Below are 23,371 nucleotides of genomic sequence, written 5' to 3' on the forward strand. Positions count from 1 at the left end.
CCTTAACTGCTTACTGGAGTATTTCATCTTCTCTCTAATTAATGCTAATTTCCTGGACTCTACTTCTAAAGTAAAATCTGAGTCTGCCTGTGGTTTTCTAGAGCACTTTGAAATATCACTTTTAAACTGGACATTTCCGTCTCCGGGCAAAACCTTCAACAGGAGTCCCTGCAGAATGCAGACAGAGAGCAAGGAACATTTACCACACACATCCTCTGAAAACTGCCAATGGTGGGGCTCACATGGCCACAGCCTATTACCTTGAGCCACCCAGTTATCGTGACAGTCTGTAAATCCTTTCACTCTAAGCAGAGCCCTAGTCTTGCTTTATATGAGCATTTCATTCTTTTTGGCTTGAACTACTGATGCTCTGGAGTTCCTAATTAACCCTGAATAACTTATTCGGTATAACACAAACACACACACATACCCCAAAGGGGCAAGAGGTGTCATGTAGTAGCTGAAATAAATCCCAAGCAGATGAGATCAGTTTGGGGATGATTAGAGCCATAGTTTGAGCCCAGGTGTGTGCAAAACAAAAAAATTTGAACAGAGGTAATTTTTGTAAACACATATTGGAGGGGCAGTGTCTCGGAAAGGTCTTGCTCAAGAGACCCCAAATTTGGACCACTAACCCTAACCCGCACCCCCATGAGGCAGAGAAAAACAATCTGAGCTATTGTGTGCATTTTAGAGGACTTAGAATAGTAGACTTTTAAACACTCAATCTTAATTATAACAGAGCTCCTTCTCCACTATAATGATTGTATACAAATATACATCTGCAATTTGTTATTACTATAGATGCTTAAAATGCTAACAATCCTGAATGTAGCCATCTTAAATTGACTGATTTCTTAAGAGTTGTAGCGGAGGTGGATCTCAAAGAGTAGTGGTCGTTAATATCTTTACCAGTGCAATCTGAGTTAATGATGAAAATACTCAAACCTCATGCCAGCTGATTGCCAGCAAAAGATCAAGGAATAAATCTCTCCTCCTTTTTCCTCCTCTCATCCATGTGCAACATGCACGCTTGGTGATGTTTAGTTATTGATGTTTCCTTCTTAAGTATCAGGCCCATGCTAGAGGCAGGATGCCAGATTTAGCTGGACCAGTCCTGAACCAGAATGTCAGAAATCAAGTGACTTTCTGACACAACTGTCTGTTGTGGTGCAGCGGGAGGCAGGATGGCAGACTAAATGGACCAATGACAATTCCTATGTGCCTAAAGCGACAGCTGTACTAAAATTGGCATTTAAGGGACCTTTTAGTGGTGCTGAAAAGTGACCTTTGTGATTACGCAGTGTGGATTCAGGACAAATCTAGGGATCTGACTTCGGGGTGGGTTAGGGTTCTTTCCTCACACCAGTTAGACTCACTGACTGATCCCAGACATGAAGAGTTGTGTAAGCTCGAAGGCTTGTCAACAGAAGTTGGTCCAATAAACGATATTACCTCCCCCGCCTTGTCTGAGTTCAGGCTGAGGCACTCCTGCTTGCTGGGTAGTGTGCGGCCTAGGTTTATCATGGCTGCAAGTTGTTACCATCTGATGGCTTATGAGCATTTCATAAGTGGCCTATGTGAAATTAGTTTGTGGATTTCTGTCCTATCCCCATGGAAAACATCTACATCAGAAAAACTCGCCTTGTTGGGAATCTCAGCATTGAAGCCTAGAACTAAATGAGCACTGGAAGATTGAGTTCCTCTTCAACTTCAGAGAACAATCCCTCCATTTGAAGCACAGAGGTGCAGCAATTTGTTTGTGCTGCACTTGATCTGTGATTGCAGAGAAGTGTCTTTTTTTCCCCTCTTTCCGTGGATTATATAGACTCATGATTCAACCCTCAGAGAAATGGCTGTGGCATGAGGAAATTTAACACCCACTTTCAGATTCGTTACTCCTGCAAGATGCATCCTCCATTGAAATGAACTTAGCAACAGTCCTGGCTCTGCTAAGCCTTGTTACTGTTTCACAGCATACAACAAGACATTTGCTAATACACAATGGTACATTAGGCAACATAATTGAAACTGAATTAGACTGGTCCAGGAAATGAACAAAGAACATTATGTGATGCATTATTCTTCTTTTATTATTTTAAGAATAAATTAGTGATCCATTGTCTTATGGTCTTGTGACCCCTTAGATGTGCAGCTGTCCAGTGCTAATCTTGCTCTTCTCTCTTACAGATCCCTGGGATCAAGTGAGATATTTGTTTCAAATCTCAGTGACCCTCCAGTTTAGGTCAGTGTTAGAGAGGGCTGGATCTGCAGTAGTGTAAAGCGGCATAGCTTTGTTGATTTTTCTCGACTGTATTGCTGTGTGGAAGTTCAGAGAAATGTCCTCACAAGTTGAATCTTTGCAACTACTTTGCAACAAACAAGACCACAAATTCTGTAAAAAGTTATTGAATTTGCTTTTATTGGTCTTGTTGCAGAGAGTCATGTTAGAGTGATTCCTTTGGCAGAAAATGTCCATTCTTGTTGGTCTCTGTTTTGGTGCTTGACAATATCTTGATGATCCTCAGACAACTTTTGGAACAGAGAAGGCAACTGAAGTGAAGCAAGGGCCTTTTTTCTTAATTCTTTTTGATAAAAAAGAACAATATTTTTGTAGGATTATTGGTTTATTTCTTTCAATTCAAGTGAAAGGCTTCTGTCTTGGTAACTTTTGTATAAAGCGATTAAATGTAGTCTCCAAGTCTCAGCCAGAGCTAAGCTAGAAGGTTGACTTTGTGGCTAAAGCATAGAGCTATACATCAGGAAATCAAAGTTCTATTCTGCACTTGCTGTGTGATTTTAGTCAATTTTCTATATAGTTGGTCAGCGGGGGAAGCCCGACCTTCCTTCTAACTAGCGTGCTGAGGAAACGGTGTGGCATCTCTTTCAACACACAAAGGAAATCCTTTCTCACTGGTGTACCGTATACTCTGCAAGAATTGGGGGGTATTGGGGATGCTGGCAAGCATAGCAATTATAATGTATATTTACTCTGAGGCAGCGCAGTCTCATGGGTTTAACTCAGAGCTGGGATCCAGAAACTCTTATGCTCTTACATGTGGTCTTGGGCAAGTCACTTAACCACTCTCTGCCACAGTTTCACCATCTGTCAGGTGAGGAAATATCTACCACAGGGGTTGTGAAGAATAATTAGTGTTTGCAGAAGTGCCACCTAAGTGATAAATATTATTATTCTGTATTATGCTTCCCACGGGGCACCGCACATATGTTCACCTCTTGTTTGGCCCCTGATATTCTGGACCACTGGCTACAAGCTCCATACCGTGCTGTTAAATGACGTTTGAATTCACTGTACTGCCTATCAGCTAAGAGCGTCTGACTCTCACTTTGAAAAAGTAGCCCTTCAAGAGCTGCTGCAAAGCACAGTGTGGAAAATGACAAAAGGGACCTTGTCAGAATGGTAAATTCACTCCTGAGTGAATTTCCCAAGAGGTTTTTTTTCCTCTTCCCCTCTGTAATTTTGCCCTTGGGGGGCTAGAGAGGGGAAAAGGGGAGGGTGACACTCAAATGGCCCCTCTTGTTTGCACAGCAGCTCCCTGGATGCATTCTCCCAGTGAACTGATTCATATTCATCATTTGCTGAAGGAATAATTGAAGCTAATTCCTTGGCCATGAAAAGGGAGAGAAGCAATAAACGAATGTAAAGCTGTTGCCAAGGGCACACAGGAGGCCTCATTCCGTCGCTGTTTTGTATTGATGTGGACACTTGGCTTGTTCTCAGCCCTGCTCTGGCATGGCCAGAATGCCTTAACATAGCAAAGGTGATCTTGATTTGTCATATCTGCCCTTCGTTGGCCCTTGTTTTCCTTTCACTATGTAAGTATTAAAGTAAGAGAGAGGGAAGCCTCGTGTTGCCATCGGATCACATATTTCCAGTCTAAGTCAACGTGTGATTTAATTTTATGAACATCTCATCCCCTGAAAAACATAGATATTGCTTCTCCAGAAGAGGAGAGAGAACCCATTCTTTCTGCTGGATATTCATTTCAGGTGTGGGGCACTGTCTTCCACTGTGCATCCCTATATGTGCAATGCTAAGAACAGGCTATGCATGTTACAGAGTATCCAATAAAACAGAACAGATCTAAAGCCAATCCTGGTATTAGAGAGAGAATATTATAGAAATAGCGATGACACAGCAGACAGAAACAGAATGATACTTAAACAAGCGATATTTTGTTAGTCAGATGACTTGATCAGACCAGACCTGCATTCTTTGGCAAAAAGGAGATTAAGAGTAGACCCTATTGACCCCCACACAAATCTTTATGGGAAATAAGAAGGTTGCATGTTCAGTCTTAATTTTAGTATTTCCTTACTTTTAAGTGCTTAGCTGGGCAAACATAATATTCCATTAATGTAAAGGGGGAGGAATTATAGGGGATTGCATTTAATATGTATTGTGAAACCTGCCCTAAGCAGCCACGCAAAAGACCAGCAAAAGTAAGTTTCCTCATATAGCTGGGTGTTAACTGAAGGTAAAAACAAAACCAAAAAAAAACAACCCACTCTGGGGATCCTTGGGGATACTTTAAAGTGATCTTTAAGACAGAGTTGCTTGTTGAAGGTTATCTTCATTGCAGATTTCAGTGTGTGTGTAATGATGGAATTGTGAGCTTGGATTTCTGATGCCAAATAGATATATTTGAGAAAACAAGTGAACATGTTTGCTGTACTTTTGCTATAAATTCCTACTAAACCATTGTTTTCTTAGAATAAAAGACTGTTTCCCATACATGCCAATCATAATTTAGCAGCATAATTTCATTGATAGGGATACATTTGTTCCCACCCTGTGTTAAAAATAATAAATGTGCAATGGTGTGAGATGTAGATTTTATTAACCTGATTTTTGGGATGGTTGTATGATTCATGTAATGGCTATGCAGGTCACCCCAAACAAGTGCCAATAAAACTTTGTTCTTTGCTTTTTTTGTTGTAGAAACTGTTTTGGGAACGAGTTGGAGTCCTTTGGGAACAAATTACATTGTAATCACTGTTTTGGGTAATGGCAAACTAGTGTTTCGTAATCCAACAGTTCTCAAACTGTGGTCTGTGAAGAACTGCACAGTTACAGTGTACTAACTCCGCTTCTTATTTCCAGCTGCTAAACCAAGTTAAAAGAAGCTAAAAATACATTACGTGTTTCCTCTTATTACTTTGTCATGTAAAAAAATTGCTGTACTTGCCATAGGAGTGCTATTTGATTCATAGATCCTAAAGCCGAAAGGGACCACTGTGATCATCTCATCTGACCTCCTGTACAGCACAGGCCATAGAACTTCCCCAAAATAATTTCTAGAGCAGATCTTTTAGAAAAACATCCAATCTTGATTTAAAATTTGTCAGTGATGAAGAATCCACTACGACCGTTGGCAAATTGTTGGTTAATCTCTCTCACCATTAAATATTTGTCTAGCTTCAACTTCCTGCCATTGCCGGTGGGGCAAATGATGGTCCACATGGGAAAGGAGACGGTGTCCATGAGACATACCCACTATTAAGATGTGGTACACTCCAGAAGACATTGTAAGAACATTTGTACTACCTACCAAGGCAGAGCTGAAATGAGATATTCCCTTGCTGTTTGACAAGTTACTTAAGTATAGGGTCATACAATACAGAGGACAGTTAGGGTGCTAGCCTGGGACTCAGGAGATGTGGGTTCTATTCCCGGCAGTGCTTCAAGACACCCTTTGTGACTTTGTGCAAATCATTTAGTCTCTCTCTGCCTTGGTTGTCAATCTGTAAAACAGCTGTTCTCTACCTCACAGGGGTGTTGTGAGGATAAACGTATTAACGATTGGGAGGTACTTAGATACTAGGGTAATGGGGGGCATAGAAGTACCTAAGATGGAGACAATGATATAACATAATTTGTAACTGTCTGCCCTTATGATCAGTCTTGTTGGATCTCTTTCTCTGTCAGCCATGAAAGTGTGTTGGGTGGGGAGCACAGCTGGTGTGGTAAATGTAAGTACCATTATGACAACTTCCAGGAATCTATTAGCAATGCCCAGCCTTTCCACAGGAGGAGCCTGGGGGGATTTAATCAATTCCAAACAGCCATGAGACTAATTAAAATCAGTCACATGCTGTAGAGAAAAAAGGAGCCAATTCAACCCTGGTGTATTTCCATTGAAGTCAAAGGCGTCCCCTTACCTTCCAATCCTCAGCATTAGCCAACAGATGCTACTTCCTCTCAGACCATACTGTCAGAGATAACAGCTCTACAGCACCACCTTGAGGGATGTAGCTTACACATATTTTTTTACATTCTCAAGCAAAATCCCTGAAAGTGAAGGTTTGGGGTTTTTTAAAATATTTTAATTAAATGTTTAAAATTTTAAACCCTATTCAGATTTATATGTCGTTTAATAAATCAAAAATATTAGTGCAGTGAAGCTACTTAAACACATCTAGTTTGAGGTTCTGGCAGTGTGACTGCTTGCATGGTTTAAAAGACCACTGATGGAATTTAGAGTAGCAGCCGTGTTAGTCTGTATTCGCAAAAAGAACAGGAGTACTTGTGGCACCTTAGAGACTAACAAATTTGTTAGAGCTTTCATGTCCATTATTCTTTTGCGTAGAGACTGTCCGGTTTGGCCAATATATATGTACAGTCTCTATGCAAAAGAATAAATGGACACAAATCTGACATCAGGAATCATAACATTCAAAAACCGGTAGGAAAATACTTCAACCTCTCTGGCCACTCAGTAGAAGATTTAAGGGTGGCAATTTTGCAACAGAAAAGCTTCAAAAACAGACTCAAACAAGAAACTGCTGAGCTTGAATTAATATGCAAACTAGATAGCATTAACTTGGGTTTGAATAGAGACTGGGAGTGGCTGGGTCATTACACATATTGAATCTATTTCCCTAAGTTAAGTATCCTCACACCTTCTTGTCAACTGTCTAACTGGGCCATCTGAATTATCACTACAAAAGTTTTTTTCTTCTGCTGATAATAGCTCATCTTAATTAATTGGCATCTTTCAGTTTGTATGGCAACTTCCACCTCCTCTGTATGTGTGTGTGTGTGTATATATATATATATATATATATATATATATATATATATATCTTCTTACTATATGTTCCATTCTATGCATGAAGTGGGCTGTAGCCCACGAAAGCTTATGTTCCAATTAATTCGTTCGTCTCTAAGGTGCCACAAGTATTCCTGTTCTTTTTACTGATGGAATTATTTTCCTGCAGCTATTCATCTATTATTCTCAGTGGCATGAGTTCTCATTGTAAGATCTAGTGGCTGAAAGTTGAAGTTGGCAACGTTCAGGCTGGGAAAAAGATTTTAACAGTGATGGTAACTAATGATCGGAACAACTTACAAAGGGCTGTAGTAAATTCAAAATCACTTGGAGTCTTTAACTCAAAACTGGATGTCTCAATAAGATATAGTTTAGTTCATCCACAAGTTATTGAGTTTAGATGTTGAAAATAATGGGTGAAAATCTCTGGTTTATGGTTTATCCAGGAGGTCAGACTAGGTGATCATAACGGTCCCTTCTGGTCTGTGTCTCAACCTGTGTAAGTGCTTAGTGGTGGTTTTACATGCAGGTAAACTTGGCAAGATTCTTTTGGAATCTGGCATTTAGGACTTTGCTGCGCTAGTCCTCTCAAGCCCTACGGAGAAGAGCATGGCAGAGGGCTAAAATAGAGTGCAGGAGATGATTGTGACACAAACCTGAAAGACAATGAAACCTGAAGAACAATGAAAGTAATAGGTGTCAGGTTTAAAACAAACATAAGAAAGCACTTCTTCACACAAGGCACATCAATCTGTGGAATTCATTGACAGGCTACGTGTGGCTTTCAAAGGCCAAAAGCATAACTGGGTTCAAAAAAGAATTAACTACATTCATGGAGGATAGATCCATCAATGGCTATTAGACAAGATGGTCAGGGATGCAGCCCTGAGCTCTGAGAGGCCCTAAAACTCAACTGCCAGAAGCTGGGACTGGATGACGGGGGTGGATTACTCAATAATTACCTTGCTCTGTTCATTCCCTCTGAAGCATCTGGCACTTGCCACTGTCTAAAGACAGGTTACTGGCTAGAGAGACGATTGGTCTGACAAGTATGACCGTTCTTATGTTCATATCCTCTGTGTTCTTATGACCCCTGGAAGAAGTTTTTGGAGCTTATGTACAAATAAATGTGCTATGTAAACACGTTTGTCTTGATTGTCACTTTTCACCAAATACTACATCTGTGCTAGTAAAATAATGCAGAGCCTAATTTTCAAAGCTGTTTATTTGCCTCCTTGTTCTTTTGAGCCATCAAGCTCCAGGGTACGTTTCATTTGATGTATGTATGTATGAAAAATGATTCAGAAGTTGAAGGGACTGACTTACAAGGGAAGATTAAATGAACTAAATATGTGTAACTTGTCTAAATGCCAACTACAGGGAGATATGAAAACAGATATACATGCATCTGAAAGATGTATTTGCTAAGGAGGGTCTGGAGTTGTTTGGAGTGATGCCAGGAGAAGTAACTGAGAGTAATGGGATGAAGTAGAAAGAGTGCAATCAGGCAGAATATCAAAGAAAACTCCATGATAATGAGATGAATTGGGTAGTGGAATTGTGTCTCCCAAAATGGATATTGTCCACAAAGCTGGTAGAAGCTCCAACAAATGAGACATTTAAAACTAGAGTGGACACAGCTCTTAAGAACTGACTGTAAGGAGCAATCTTACATTGGCCAAGGGTGGATGTTCAAAATCAGTGGTTCTCAACCTTTTTGGGCTCAGAACCTATTTGTAAATATTTATGGCCTATCACGACCCAGTAAAAAGTCTGGGGGTGGAGGCTCTGTGGTGATTTCAGTTGGGTCATGGCCCCTGGGGAAGGAGTTTGGGTCCTGCCTGGCACTCACCCCACAGAGGTGGCTCCTGCAGCTCCTGTGCTGTGGGGCTGGCTGGGCTTGGGTCTCTGTTCTGGGTGTTGAAACCTCCAGAATTGGAGCACCTCTCAGGTTTGGTCCTACCATCCTGACTGGTCCAATTTGTATGAGTGGAGTTGTGACCTGACTCATGGGGTTGAAGTGCCCCTTACTCAAATTTGACCTACCCGGACTCCTGTCATCATGACAGCTGAGCCAAACCTGTGTGGCTCTGGGACCCCAGAGGTTGCAGTGCCTGGAGCAGGGAGATGAGCTCAGCCAGCCCTGTGGGAAAGAGCTGCAGGAGCTGCCATGTAACCCTTTGAAACATTCTGGTGACCCAATTTTGGGTCCCGAACCATGAATTGGGAAACCCTGTTTTAAATGTCCGAACTGGTCCTTGCCCATCTCCACTCTTGTTGACTCTGTGATGTATTAACATTCCTGTTTGTGTTTGCATTTCAGGGCTGCCTTCAGCAAAGAGTCAGAAGTTCTCATTGGGAACCTGGGAGATAAGCTAATCCCGCAGCAGGAGATCCTGCGTGATGTCAGTGATCTGAAGGCCTTGGCCAATATGCATGAAAGCCTGGAGTGGTTAGCTGGTCGCACAAAGGCAGCCTTCTCCAACCTTCCAACAGCCCAGAGTGAGTAGCTGTCATAGGTCTCTTGATTGTATGGAAACACTGGTCTTGGTGGTAAAACCTACCAATAACTGTGTCATGAAACTGGAGAGGAGAACGTCTTACAGGCTAGATCCAAGGGGTTTTAAAATCCACCTGCAGACTTAGGTTCTGCTGGGTTACAACTCATACAGCACTAGGCTGTTTTTAAGGAGCAGCCCTGGAGCATAGGGCATGTGGAGACGCATCTTCAGAGTGGTGGAACTGGAGCCAGTTGCCTTAGGCAGGCACAATTCCTCTAAAGGTTCAAGGAGAAGCACAAGGCAAAGCATCCTTTCTACAGAGCATAGTATGTGCTTCCCTCTGCACGATGCCAGCTCTGCTTGCTTGTGTGGGAGTAGTCCTACAACCCCACTCCCCACAATAGTGGGGCTCCAGCACCACTGGGAACACAAGCCATGGGCAATCTCTGCATGCAGAACCAACAGGTGAAGATGGCATCTTGCCCCCATCCTTCTCTTGTGTATGCACATAGGGCTGGACACAATCCTGTCCACAAAATTTTAAACAACTCCTGCTAATGAGGTTCCATAGGGTCAGATATTAGTAGTGGGTCATCGGGACACTTTTTATGTTTGAATAAAATAAAGTATAGCTAGATCATTAGATAGTTTAGAACAGTTTTATATGGATCCAGTAGAGAAATAGGAAAACTTGCCTCTTTTCTATAAGATGCATGACATACAATATATGATAGATATATATAATAGAGGACTGGGAATCAAGAGACCTAGCTTCTATTTCTGGCGGCAAATCATTCTACTTCCCTGCAACACTGTTCTCTGGGGATAATGATAGTACCGTCGTCTGTGGAGTACTTGGAGATCTATGAATGAAGAATGCTAGGCAAATGATTGTGGTAGCTCTGATTATTAGCATTATTATTGTTATTGCCCACAGAGATTCTTGGCCAAAGCAATTATGCAGCGGAAATACAAATTGATCTCAGCCATGATTTCCTTCTTTCTGAATGAATGAATCAACGATACTAAAAATACAGTCGCTATTTAAAAAATGCTGTAGGAATAATACTACACTTGCAACTTAGTCATATTTCTGTTGTTTGTACATCACTGAGTCCCCTGACACGACTGATGCTGACAGCCCTGTGCCTGTAATGTTCTCCATTATGCAGAGGATGACATCTCTGACCGAACAGTGTCCCCTATGTCATTTCATTGTAGCAATAACATACTCCGCCTGGTACATCTCAGGATGATTATTACACATCTGGAAGTTTAAAGTCATTGGGCTATCAGCCTCATAGTATAACACTCTCCCAAGCATGCTATAATTGCCTTGAAAAGTACTGACTCTTAGGTCTTTTTCCTTGCATGCCTGAGGGACATTCAGCACATCAGTTAACTCAGTTGGCACCCTTCCTAACCATCTCATTTTAAACAAGCCTTTGAATAGCAGAAAGACTTTATAGCAGCAGCCCTTTTTACTGTGGTTGCTTATGGAAGGAGGGTTTATTTCTTAATAAGTAACACTATAATGAATTAGCTAGTGTGTATGTTTACCAGTATTAAAACTGCTCCTGTGTGTGTCATAGAGCCTATGCTGCTAATGGCTAATGAAAATTCTCCTTTAACTCAAATGGCAGGGGTTTGTGTTCTTTTGGAGCAGTAGGGGATGAGTTCAATCCTTACTTTTGCTCTGACATTCCAAATGGCTGTAGGGTGCAAGGCAGTGAACACCACAAAGTGACAGGTTTCAGAGTAGCAGCCGTGTTAGTCTGTATTCGTAAAAAGAAAAGAAGTATTTGTGGCACCTTAGAGACTAACAAATTTATTTGAGCATAAGCTTTCGTGAGCTACAGCTCACTTCATCGGATGCATTCAGTGGAAAATACAGTGGGAAGATTTATATACACACACAGAGAACATGAAACAATGGGTTTTATCATACACACTGTAAGGAGAGTGATCACTTAAGATGAGCCATCACCAGCGGGGGTGGGGGGGTGAAAGGAGAAAAAATTTTTATGGTGACAAGCAAGGTTGGCCATTTCCAGCAGTTAACAAGAACATCTGAGGAACAGTAGGGGGTGGGGTGGGGTGGGGGGGGGAGAAATAACATGGGGAAATAGTTTTACTTTGTGTAATGACTCATCCATTCCCAGTCTCTATTCAAGCCTAAGTTAATTGTATCCAGTTTGCAAATTAATTCCAATTCAGCAGTCTCTCGTTGGAGTCTGTTTTTTTTGTTGAAGGATAGCCACCCTCAAGTCTGTAATCAAGTGACCAGAGAGATTGAAGTGTTCTGCGACTGGTTTTTGAATGTTAGAATTCTTGACGTCTGATTTGTGTCCATTTATTCTTTTACGTAGAGACTGTTCAGTTTGACCAATGTACATGGCAGAGGGGCATTGCTGGCACATGATGGCATATATCACATTGGTAGATGTGCAGGTGAACGAGCCTCTGATAGTGTGGCTGATGTGATTAGGCCCTATGATGGTGTCCCCTGAATAGATATGTGGACAGAGTTGGCAATGGGCTTTGTTGCAAGGATAAGTTCCTGGGTTAGTGGTTCTGTTGTGTGGTGTGTGGTTGCTGGTGAGTATTTGCTTCAGGTTGGGGGGCTGTCTGTAAGCAAGGACTGGCCTGTCTCCCAAGATCTGTGAGAGTGATGGATCGTCCTTCAGGATAGGTTGTAGATCCTTGACGATGCGTTGGAGAGGTTTTAATTGGGGGCTGAAGGTGATGGCTAGTGGCGTTCTGTTATTTTCTTTGTTGGGTCTGTCCTGTAGTAGGTGACTTCTGGGTACTCTTCTGGCTCTGTCAATCTGTTTCTTCACTTCAGGAGGTGGTTATTGTAGTACTAAGAATGCATGATAGAGATCTTAAGGTGTTTGTCTCTGTCTGAGGGGTTGGAGCAAATGTGGTTATATCGTAGAGCAATGGATCGTGTGGTATGATCTGGATGAAAGCTAGAGGCATGTAGGTAGGAATAGCGGTCAGTAGGTTTCCGATATAGGGTGGTGTTTATGTGACCATCGCATATTAGCACCGTAGTGTCCAGGAAGTGGATCTCTTGCGTGGACTGGTCCAGGCTGAGGTTGATGGTGGGATGGAAATTGTTGAAATCCTGGTGGAATTTCTCAAGGACTTCTTTTCCATGGGTGATGGAAATGATGAAGATGTCATCAATGTAGCGCAAGTAGAGTAGGGGCATTAGGGGACGAGAGCTGAGGAAGCGTTGTTCTAAGTCAGCCATAAAAATGTTGGCATACTGTGGGGCCATGCAGGTACCCATCGCAGTGGAGTTGCAGAACACTTCAATCTCTCCGGTCACTCGATTGGGTACCCACATGGCCCCACAGTATGCCAACCTGAGGGTGGCTATCCTTCAACAAAAAACCTTCAAAAACAGACTCCAACGAGAGACTGCTGAATTGGAATTAATTTGCAAACTGGATACAATTAACTTAGTCTTGAATAGAGACTGGGAGTGGATGAGTCATTACACAAAGTAAAACTATTTCCCCATGTTATTTCTCCCCCCCCCACCCCCCACTGTTCCTCAGATATTCTTGTTAACTGCTGGAAATAGCCTACCTTGCTTGTCACCATGAAAGGTTTTCCTCCTTCCCCTCCCTGCTGCTGGTGATGGCTCATCTTAAGCTTTCCTTACAGTTTGTATGATAAAACCCATTGTTTCATGTTCTCCGTGTGTGTATATAAATCTCCCCACTGTATTTTCCACTGCATGCATCCAATGAAGTGAGCTGTAGCTCACGAAAGCTTATGCTCAAATAAATTTGTTAGTCTCTAAGGTGCCACAAGTACTCCTTCACTACAAAGTGGCCATTTATTTGTTACGGGACTTTGCATTTCTTTAGCTCCCTCTCATCTGAGGATCTGAATATGCTTTACAGTCATTATGCATCAACACCATTGCAAAGAAGACAATGGCAGTATTAAATCAGCTCCTCTAGGGTGGAGTGAAGCAGCTGTATAACTGTAACGGTACACCATAGTTCAGGAAAGGAGGAGAAGGAAATTTTAAGTAGACAATGGAATTACACAAGTGAAATGTAACCAGCACACTTGAAACAGGTTGCCTAGTGTGAACACACTGCACTTTTGCAGTTCAGTCACACCAGTGCAAGTAGCAGTGGTGCAGTTGTCTGGGTTGAGATTTTCAAAACACTGAAGGGTGATGGATAACCAGTTCTCATTCATTTTAATGGCCTTTAGGTATCCAAATACTTAACTGTCATTGAAAAAATCTTAGCTTTAGTCTTAGAGGTGTTACTAAACAATGGAGTCTATTGACCTATGGTCAGAAGTGAAGCCTGGTGGGATGAGACTCATAAATGGAATGTCAACACAGCCAAGTGCAATCTATACAGGAGAAATAAAAAGTGAAGAGAAGGGGCAGAGGTGATGGCATGTGTCAAAAGTATTTACAAATCTGCCAAGCTGCAATGAAGAGTGTGGTGGTGAAATTCTTTTGGGGAAAGATACAAAGAATAAAGAACAAAGGAGAGAAGAGACAAGGCGTCTGCCTACATTCCATCAGCACAGGAGAACAAACAAATGAACAAATAAATAAATAAATCCTGGGCTGACTTGGAAAGTGCTTGAAACAATTGGATACTGAACTCCTGCGGGATTATAACTACCCAGATCTGTCTGATTTAGTGATTCACACAACACCAGTGCCATAAAACTTGCCTGTGCCACAATTTATTCGATTCTAGATAGATACTTATACATCACTCATCTCCTTAGCACCTAAACTGTCCAAATTCAAGCTCTGGCCGATTGCCAGACAGAGTAGATGCTAAAGACAGGGGTCCTGAGCTCTGCAGTCGTTAGGAAAACTGACCCAAGCCCCTAGAGTCATTCTCAATTTCAGCTTTTGTCACTTCAATTTTGAGATATTTGCAGATTTGAAACCTGCCGATTTTTTGCAAATGCAACTGACTGACTGCTCCTTGATTCTTTGTAATAATCTGTGTGTAGAGACCTCTTCATCATTTCTGTGCCAAGTTTATAGAGTGCTGGCTACCCCTCTGTCTTAGCAGGCTGACTTTGAGCCATAGAGCTGCATGATAGTCATTGTTATCTTCTTTCAGAGTAGCAGTAGTGTTAGTCTGTATTCGCAAAAAGAAAAGGAGTACTTGTGGCACCTTAGAGACTAACAAATTTATTTGAGCATAAGCTTTCGTGAGCTACAGCGTCCGATGAAGTGAGCTGTAGCTCACGAAAGCTTATGCTCAAATAAATTTGTTAGTCTCTAAGGTGCCACAAGTACTCCTTTTTTTTTTGTTATCTTCTGTTTCTGAACAGGTCCATCTTCAGCCTTATTTTGTACTTTGGAATAGGTGCTATATTAAGAGCCTCTATCACTTGAGCTACAGCAGTAATTCCAGTAGGCGGTAACAGTTGTAGGCTCTTATCCTTTCTGGACTAACCACCAGATTGGGGCCAAATATGCTTGACCTGAGTGTTACCTGTAAAAAGCATGATGAGAAAATGGAAGCTTTGCAGCGGTGTGACATGGGACGGGGAACTAGGAACTCTGGACTTTTCTTCTGACTCTCCAGCTTTGGACCAGGAAATTCCCACTTGGGGAGGAATTTTCCAAAAGGGCCAAAGTGACTTAAGAGCACAAATCCTGTTGAAAGTCAATGGGACATGTTCTCGGTCACACAGGTGCTTTTGAAAATCCCACTCTTGCGAGCGTTTTCCTCCTCTGTATTGCGGGGTCACCAGCATGTAGCCCCCTCTTAGTACTGCTGTGCGGATTATTTGCTTAATGTTTGTATGTTTCCTGTGTGGAGAATGCTGCTGTTGCAGAGGGTCGCTCTACGCAGGACCCAAAACGTCAGAAGATCCTGTTTATGCTCCTGTCTGCAACACAGATACGGACAGAGTCTGCTGTCCTTCCGAAGTCCTTTTTTGGCTGACCTAGGCGGCTATAGGCTGTTCAATCCCAGCTGGTTCCTCTTCCTCTCTTAAGGATAGAAAATCCTCCATTCACAGGTTTGAGCAGGGGCAGGGCTCAGCAGCCGTGGGGCTTATTTCTGGTTTATGTCGCATGTTCTTCAAAGCTCATGCTGCAGGGTTTCAACAGCCACCTGCCGCGGTAGGATGGGATTCCCCTCCTTCCCCCCCCCCTTTGTATTCTGGGGTTTGGAGTTTTTTAATCTCCTTCATTTAAAGCATCAGAGATGACCACAGCTAGACGTGGGATATTGCACAGGGAGGGCCAGGAATCGGAGGAGGCAGTGAGCATTCTCTCTCTCAGATGCTTGGCTGGTTGGCTTTTGCTTGCATGCTCAGGGTCTAACCATGTGTGTGGTTGGGAAGGATTTTTTCCTAAATCAGATTAGCAGTGAGCTGGGGGAGGGGGGTTCACCTTCCTCTCCAGCATGTGGGTGCGGGTCACGTGCCAGGATTCTCTGGGTATATCTTACTTAAATATTTCCCTGCCATTGTCCGGGCTTCAGGCATTGGTGCGTCTCAGTCCCTCCTATTTCCTGCCTGTGTCACATTATAGTCTAGTCTCATGTGGGCTATAATACTTGGTCTAATTTCAGTTGTTGGGTTTGGTGTGCGGGTGCTCAGTGGTGGTGGCAACCTCTGATGTAGAGGGGGTCAGACTAGTGATTTGGCCTTCAGTTTTCGGACTCTCTGTAGGCCACAGTTGTAATCCCCCTGAATCAACAGACAAATCCCATTGCATCTAAAATTCAGACTGGTTACTCAAGAAAAAAAAAAAAAAGAAACCACTGTGAGTTAGTAAAAGCACTTCCCAGGTTCTCCTTTTGAAGCAGAAATGGGAACGAGGGTTTCTGATAGTCCAGAAACTTCAGCTATCAAATTCAGTGACTGGTATTATTTATACAGCAACAAGTATGGGTTGCATGCTTTACAGAACAAAGGAGAGCTGGGCCCTGTCCCCAAGAACTTGCAATCTCCTTTCAAATGTGGTTCAACAACTGAGAGCAACAGACAACAAGGGAGAGGAGAAGAGTACGGGACAAAGGTCCACAATAATAAGATGAGACTGTGCATCTTGATGGTATTGCTGTTTTATTTTGGTACTTGTCTTCTTACCTGTTATTATCAGTGTCTCCCTTCGTAGCTGTTTCTTGGAGCGTGTCTTCCCAACACTCTGTGTCCACCCATTCTTAGAAGAAAGGATTGTCATTTGTGTGTGTGCGTGTGCATGATGAAGCCCAGGTTTTTTGTTCTTTTCCACAGGCCCTGATCTGTGTTAATGCTTTTGGGTGAAGTTTTGGACCTATTCGAGTCAATTGCAAAACTCCCACTGAATTCAGTGGGGCCAGGATTTCACCCTTGGTTGTATTATCAGAAGTACATTTACTGGAAAATGTCCATAATTTGTTTCTTTTAGCCCCCTCCCTCAACTCCCCACCACACACACACGTCCCTCCTTAGTGTGCCTTCCCCTATAGACAGCCCATAGCTTTTTCGTGTAATGAAATAGCAGATGTTACGTGAATATGAATATACAGAAAATGGGTAAAATTTTCAGGCATACATTTACAGTTGGATGAGTAAGAAAATGTGGTAGGGAACCCGGGGTGGAGGAGGTTAAGGAAGCCTTTTATGAATTCCACTAAAGAAAGAACTATATGTAGGTGACTTTTTGGTTAGACTGTCAAAAGGCCCCTTACTACAGATAAAAATTCAATAACTTTTCCCTGAGAATGTGCCACAATTATCACTCATTTAAAAACAGTCCTGCTAATAGAGTGTTTTATCATGCCGGGCAGTCTCTACATTGTTCATTATTTAGTGTTTGCTAAGCTGATGGCACTTCCATAGCTCTCCCCTTATCTGCACTTCTTCAGAATTGGATTTTATATTTTTCAAACCAGTCAGATATGACAAAGCCATTTGCTTTTTCTCTTGTCTTTTAAGGGAACACAAACTTCTTTTTAACAATCACCATTTAAGGATTAAAGTTGGAGGAAGTGACTGAATTAGCCGAGGTAGTCAAGCAAATTTTAAATAGATTATATGATAAATGGAAGTGGGACTTTCCTCTCTTCCCCCCTCTATTTCTCCATCTCATTGTATGTAGATATAACATATACAATCCTCCATTCCCTCTTTAGAACACTATCCTTCGGAAGCCCTCTGAATATTATGCAGAAATGAATTATAATGCACAGTGATGAAGTTGGAAGACAAGATGTTGTAGTCTTACCTAGATGCATTATAAGACGGGTTGTGTACTGTGTGCATGTGTGAAGATGGAAGATAATGACATTAGCCTTACACCTTGGAGACACCAATTTACATTCAACTGGTTGTTTTGCATATAGTGACTTTGGACTGTTACAGTCAGCAGTTACTTATGTTGAGTTTAAAGAGACTCTGGGGACTGAGATAACATAAAGACAGAATTGCCTTTCTTCCCTAGAGAGATTACTTTAGGTATGGTTAAGTTTGTACATTTGTACAATGTATCTGTGTGTATGTAAAGATATATAATCCTGTGTAAACCCAAGGATATACTTGGTCCATTATCATCTATCATTCTGTGTGGTTTCTATTTCTTGTCTCTGTAGAGGAATATTTTTGAGGCTCTATTAGAGTAATACCTTGACTATTTCTCAGCTGGAAGAACAGCATCCAAGTGATATTCTCAGGAAAGGCCACACATTGAGATCTCAGTCACACTTCCTCATCCAGAGATCGTACTGCTGAAGAGATTGAAGATCCATAAAATATTCTGTCTGTCTGACTTGGAATAGTTTTGACCCAGTGAACCAGGCGTAGCAATGATGTTTCCACAGATAGAATATGCACACTCAAGGGCTGGACTTTTTGAGACTTGGCTCATATATTGGGATGCTTTCCGTCCATCACTGTTGTATGCTGCTTCCCAATGAGTACCGAAGCGGGAAACAGCAGAACATTCAGAAGATACACCTTCAGAAGGAGCTTTAAAGGAAACCCCCACAGTCTCCCTGGAATGATGAAACAGTAACAACTCCCAGGATCCTACACAAGTTCATCAGATGCCCAAAGAGCAGATTAACCCATGAATGTTCATGTTGCACTAGCTGCTGTAGAAAAGAGAAAAAGCAGCATAAAACAACTCTGCAGTGAGATGTTAACAAAGCATTTTCTAAACAAAGAATTGCTTCCAATACTTGAATAACTCCCTGTAAGGGAGATTCCCTTTTGAAATGAATACTCCAGGTTCCCCTATGTTCCTTCAAAGCAGAGGTTATGTGGATCAGAGGCATGACAGGAGGAGAAGTAACAGTTTGGAAAAACATTGAAAACAAGGGAGAAATGCAAAACAGTCTAACAATATCCCAGTGTAGCCAGAGCTCATGATTTGATCATGCATCTTGCAATAGCTGGTGCTCTTCTTGAAGCCCTGGCTCTTGGAGTCACATGATGAGATGAGAATCTTTGCTTTCATTTTTATAAACAGTCTAGTTCTTACGGATCTGGAGAAAAGCTTGAAAATATGAGCTCTAAAGTCTAAAACACCAGAAAACAAATGAAAACCTCTCACAGTTGTTGGTTTTATTTTAAATCTCATGATCTTTAAGTCAGTCTCATTTGTGAGGGCTCATTCTTTTTGAATGTTTGGGGTTGACAATGCTGAGATGCAAGAGAGAAAGTGAAATGTGACAACAGTTAAACAGGGCAAGAAACCTCATAAAAATGCATTTGAAAATACTTTACGGAGTTAAATAACACAAACGCAAAGAGAAATAATAAGAAAAAGAGTGATACTAGAAGAGAGCCCAGAGACTGTACAATGCTTTCGACAAAGGCTTGAATTGGAATGGAGAGTCAGTGAGGAGGAGAGATAGAGGAAAGCAACGGTAGCAAGAGCACACAGAGGGACAGAGAGGAGGCCAGTGTTTGCAGAAGAGTACAGGAGAGAGACAGTCAAGGAGCCTGAAGCAAACCCATGGAGTGTTTGGTTAACAAGAATGCATATTCTGAACCGAATGATGTGAGGAGCTAGTGTAGCTCTGAGAGCTTCTTAAGACAGGGGGTTGGGCTTTTAAATATGTGTAATAAGGAAGGGAGCAGCTGTGTGCACATGGTGGAGCCTGGAGAGTTGGGACTCAGTGAAGACAAAGAGAAGGAGTAGGGGGATCTCATTTCCTTGTGGGTGGAGTTAACCTGCTGCCTTTGCTTGGGAAACAGGGAAGCACCTGCTGCTATATTGGAGATTTAGGTTATGTCTACACTAGGAGCTAGGGGTGTGATGCCCAGCTCATGTACACGTACTGGTGCTAGCTCTCATCTGAGCTAGCACACTAAAAATAGTACTATATTCCAAGGTAGCATGGGCAGTTGTGAGTGGCAGATTTGATGAGAGCTAGCACGAGTATGTCTGATCAAGCTGGGAATCACTCCCCCCTACCTTGTAGGGCAGACGTAGCCTTAGAGATGGCAGTAGTTTGATAAGTGGGAGCTGTGGGGAGAGGAGTTGGGGGGAAGGGACAGTGGACTTGTTGGGGCAGGTACTTCCAGCAGTGCTTCAAGCTCCTTTGGCAGGTGTCTACCCCAGCTGCAAACCTGCTAAGGAGTGCAGAAGTGGAGATCCTCTCTTGTTCTGGCCAGTCCAAGGAACTTGGGAGAGCCCAGGAGCTGGGGCAGGAGGGTGTTGGGAAGGAGCAGGTTTCCAGGGGAGATTGGCAGAGAGAGAGATTTGATAACCAGGGATCCAGACATTCAAATGGAAATTCCTAACGTTTTCCCCACAGCCTGGTTTTAATTAGCTTCACAACTGATCCAGTGTCTGGAGTGGAACGCGCCAAAAGTCTGGCTCAGAACAGCTTTGAGCTCTGGAAAAGTTCTGATCCAAATCTGGAATCAAACTTTCCAGCTCAGCATGGGAAGCCTGGTATTGCTGTAGATTGCATTACGGAAGACTGCCACCGAGGCCATGCTACACTGCTGGAGGCTTTGCCCCACCCGGAGGCTGCACCTCTCCCTGCCCAGAGGCTGCGCTAGCTACACCACTAACCACAAAAACATTTCCAAACTCCCAGCTGTCAACAACAAACCCATTTCAGAAAGCACACTCCCTCATCTACACGCTTGCCGTTTCAGAGATGTGGTTTGCAATTGCATATTGAAATAGGTGAACCTTGCAGTACAGTGTTTTGTATTAGACCTGAAGCTAATTACTGTGTTTGGCCAAGCCAACCACACGTGAGATTTTAATGGAAGGTATAGCATCATGCTGTGGAAACATCCTCCCCCCCCCCACACACACACACACAGAAGGGGCTTTGTATTTGCTGCAATATCAGCTTCTTTCCAAGAAGGACATCGCCTTGCAGCTTTGTCTCCCTCTTGGAAAAGAGGAGATTCCTTAGCCCTAGTCAGCTGGAGATGGAGGAGCATCTGATGCTGAATCCTTCCACTGACTATATCTTTCTGCCAATGCACATGTAATTAGGGCGTGATTATGATAATTGCCTGCAGATGAGCACAGCCTCTTCTGCCTCTTATTCCTCTTCAGAAAGTATTTCCCTTTTTGTTCCTGATTCCTGTCTCACCCCCCTGGACAGTCTGAGTTACTCCTAATGTCATGGAACCAGCGCACCACCCTGGCTTCTGTCTACACAGCCTCATAGTTCATTCCTCTCATCCGTTTTCCTTTGGAATCCAGCTGATTTTCTCATAGCACTATAATACTCACCACTGTCACGTTTTGCTCTTTTTATCACTTGTATCCGAGTCATTTAGTCAAAGCTTTTGGAGTTTGTTTCTGGTGATATAAAGCCAGGAGTCGATTTATTTTTAGGTCCAAATTATGTCAGACTTAAACTGGGATGTGACTCAGGACAGAACTTGACCCTTATTAAAATGTAACAGCCACTCAGCATGTCCTTTGGAAACCCCCGTGTGAAGAGTTGGTGGTTCCCAGGACAATTTGCAGCGAACAGGAATCTGCATAACAAAGGTGACCATCTGATTAGGTTTGACAGGAAGGGTGTCAGCGTCTTTACAGAAACCCAGGAGTGATTAGGCCTTTTAGATCTACCTGTCCCTTTCCCCAATGTGAGGGCTCTCCAGGTTAGGTGATCTTCCTCCTACCACAGGCAATCGCTCCAGAACTGGAGGCATATTGGTAGGGCAGGATGAGGAAGATGCTGTCTCCACTTGTTATGTAGATGTGTACAGGCTTCAGACAGCACGTTTTATGAGCACAAAATTTACTCCAAAGTAGAAATAAAATGTTAATGTAACAGAGGTTTCCCAGATACTGTACCTAAGTATTGCAGGGGTCTGTCAATGGGGCACAGTCTTATTAATACTACTTAGCAGTTTCCATCCATAGATCTCAAAGCACTATGCAAAGCTTGCAGAGTAAGGCTACTACAGTGTCTCAACTAAGCTGGACCACTTACAGTGCAGGGTGTTAGCCTTCTTTTTGCCAATTGCTATATACCTACTATTGCCTAAGCAGAGAGCTTTGGCTGTTAAAGGAAAGCACCCTCATCACTGACAAACGGATGTCCTTAAAAAATTACACTATAAAACTCCTTTATACCACTCTTTCCATGTAAATGGGCACATGCTTTACACCCACTTTAGGGCACCTTGATGCTGGCAGAGTGATGTAAAGGAATGAAAATCAGGCCCGATGAGGTGTTGGAATTGATGCCTTTCTCTTTATCAAAAAGAAAAGGAGTACTTGTGGCACCTTAGAGACTAACAAATTTATTTGAGCATAAGCTTTCGTGAGCTACAGCTCACTTCATCGGATGCATTCGATGATGATGATGATGCTGTAGCTCATGAAAGCTTATGCTCAAATAAATTTGTTAGTCTCTAAGGTGCCACAAGTACTCCTTTTTGCGAATACAGACTAACACGGCTACTACTCTGAAACCTTTCTCTTTATCGTCAGCCTGTGCTGCTCTGGTGAGACGGATCTTTATGTTTAACCCAAACGTTTCAACTTAACTGAATTAAGCTCTTAAATGTGGGTATATTTCCCTCAAGTTGGAGCTTATTTTACCATTGCTGAACTTGTAACACATCTCACTGAATCGATTATTCACTGGGACCTTTTTTTTCCTTAGAGACCTTTTATTAATAGATAACTTTATTTAAAAGCCAGAATAATTAAAGACTACAAAGTGTCTGTCTGACCTCCAACAGCAACAGGAGGACTTAACGAATGTGTCTGCTTCATTAGTGCAATAAATGTGAATTTTTTTTAACAGAAAATGCCATAAATCTCCTCTTAATGCGAAACATCTACCATTAACTTAAAGTGCTAAATTTTGAGTGCTTGTATTCTCTATGAATTCCTGTTGCTTAGACATAACTTAGACTAAATGAGTTTTCCTTTTTAGCAACATAAGCAGTCTCGCTGTCTTCCAGTATCCATTCCATTCCTCAGCTCAAGTCAGGATACTTAAAAAGTTAATGGTACACTTACTATATATACTAAAAGCTGGGTCAAAACCCCTCCTTCTCAACTTTTTATCCATTGTCGGCTTTCACAAGGCTGTCCTCTGTTTCTTCTCTTCATATCTTTTATGGCCTCACATACTCCTCCTCTTCCACTGCCCATAGGTAGTGCCCTACCAAACTCTTGGCCGTGAAAAACACATTTTGGACTGTGAAATCTGATCTTTTCTCTACTTTTACCCAATACTATACAGATTTCATAGGGGAGACTAACATTGCTCAAACTGGGGGTCCTGACCCAAAAGGAGGTTGCGGGGGAGGGGAGGGATTGCAAGGTTATTGTAGGAGGGGTAGTGGTAT

General features: G+C 42.4%; 1 protein-coding gene across 1 annotated transcript in view; it reads left to right on the plus strand.

Annotated features, from left to right (window-relative positions):
- EXOC4 (exocyst complex component 4) overlaps window positions 1-23,371 on the plus strand; it is a 596,962-nt gene that overhangs the window by 510,685 nt on the left and 62,906 nt on the right. Inside the window, 1 exon segment of the mRNA XM_038412510.2 lies at window positions 9,397-9,575. Coding sequence (XP_038268438.1) covers window positions 9,397-9,575 — 179 coding nt within the window.

The sequence above is a fragment of the Dermochelys coriacea genome, chromosome 1 (genome assembly GCF_009764565.3).
Source record: "Dermochelys coriacea isolate rDerCor1 chromosome 1, rDerCor1.pri.v4, whole genome shotgun sequence".
NCBI lineage: Eukaryota > Metazoa > Chordata > Testudines > Dermochelyidae > Dermochelys > Dermochelys coriacea.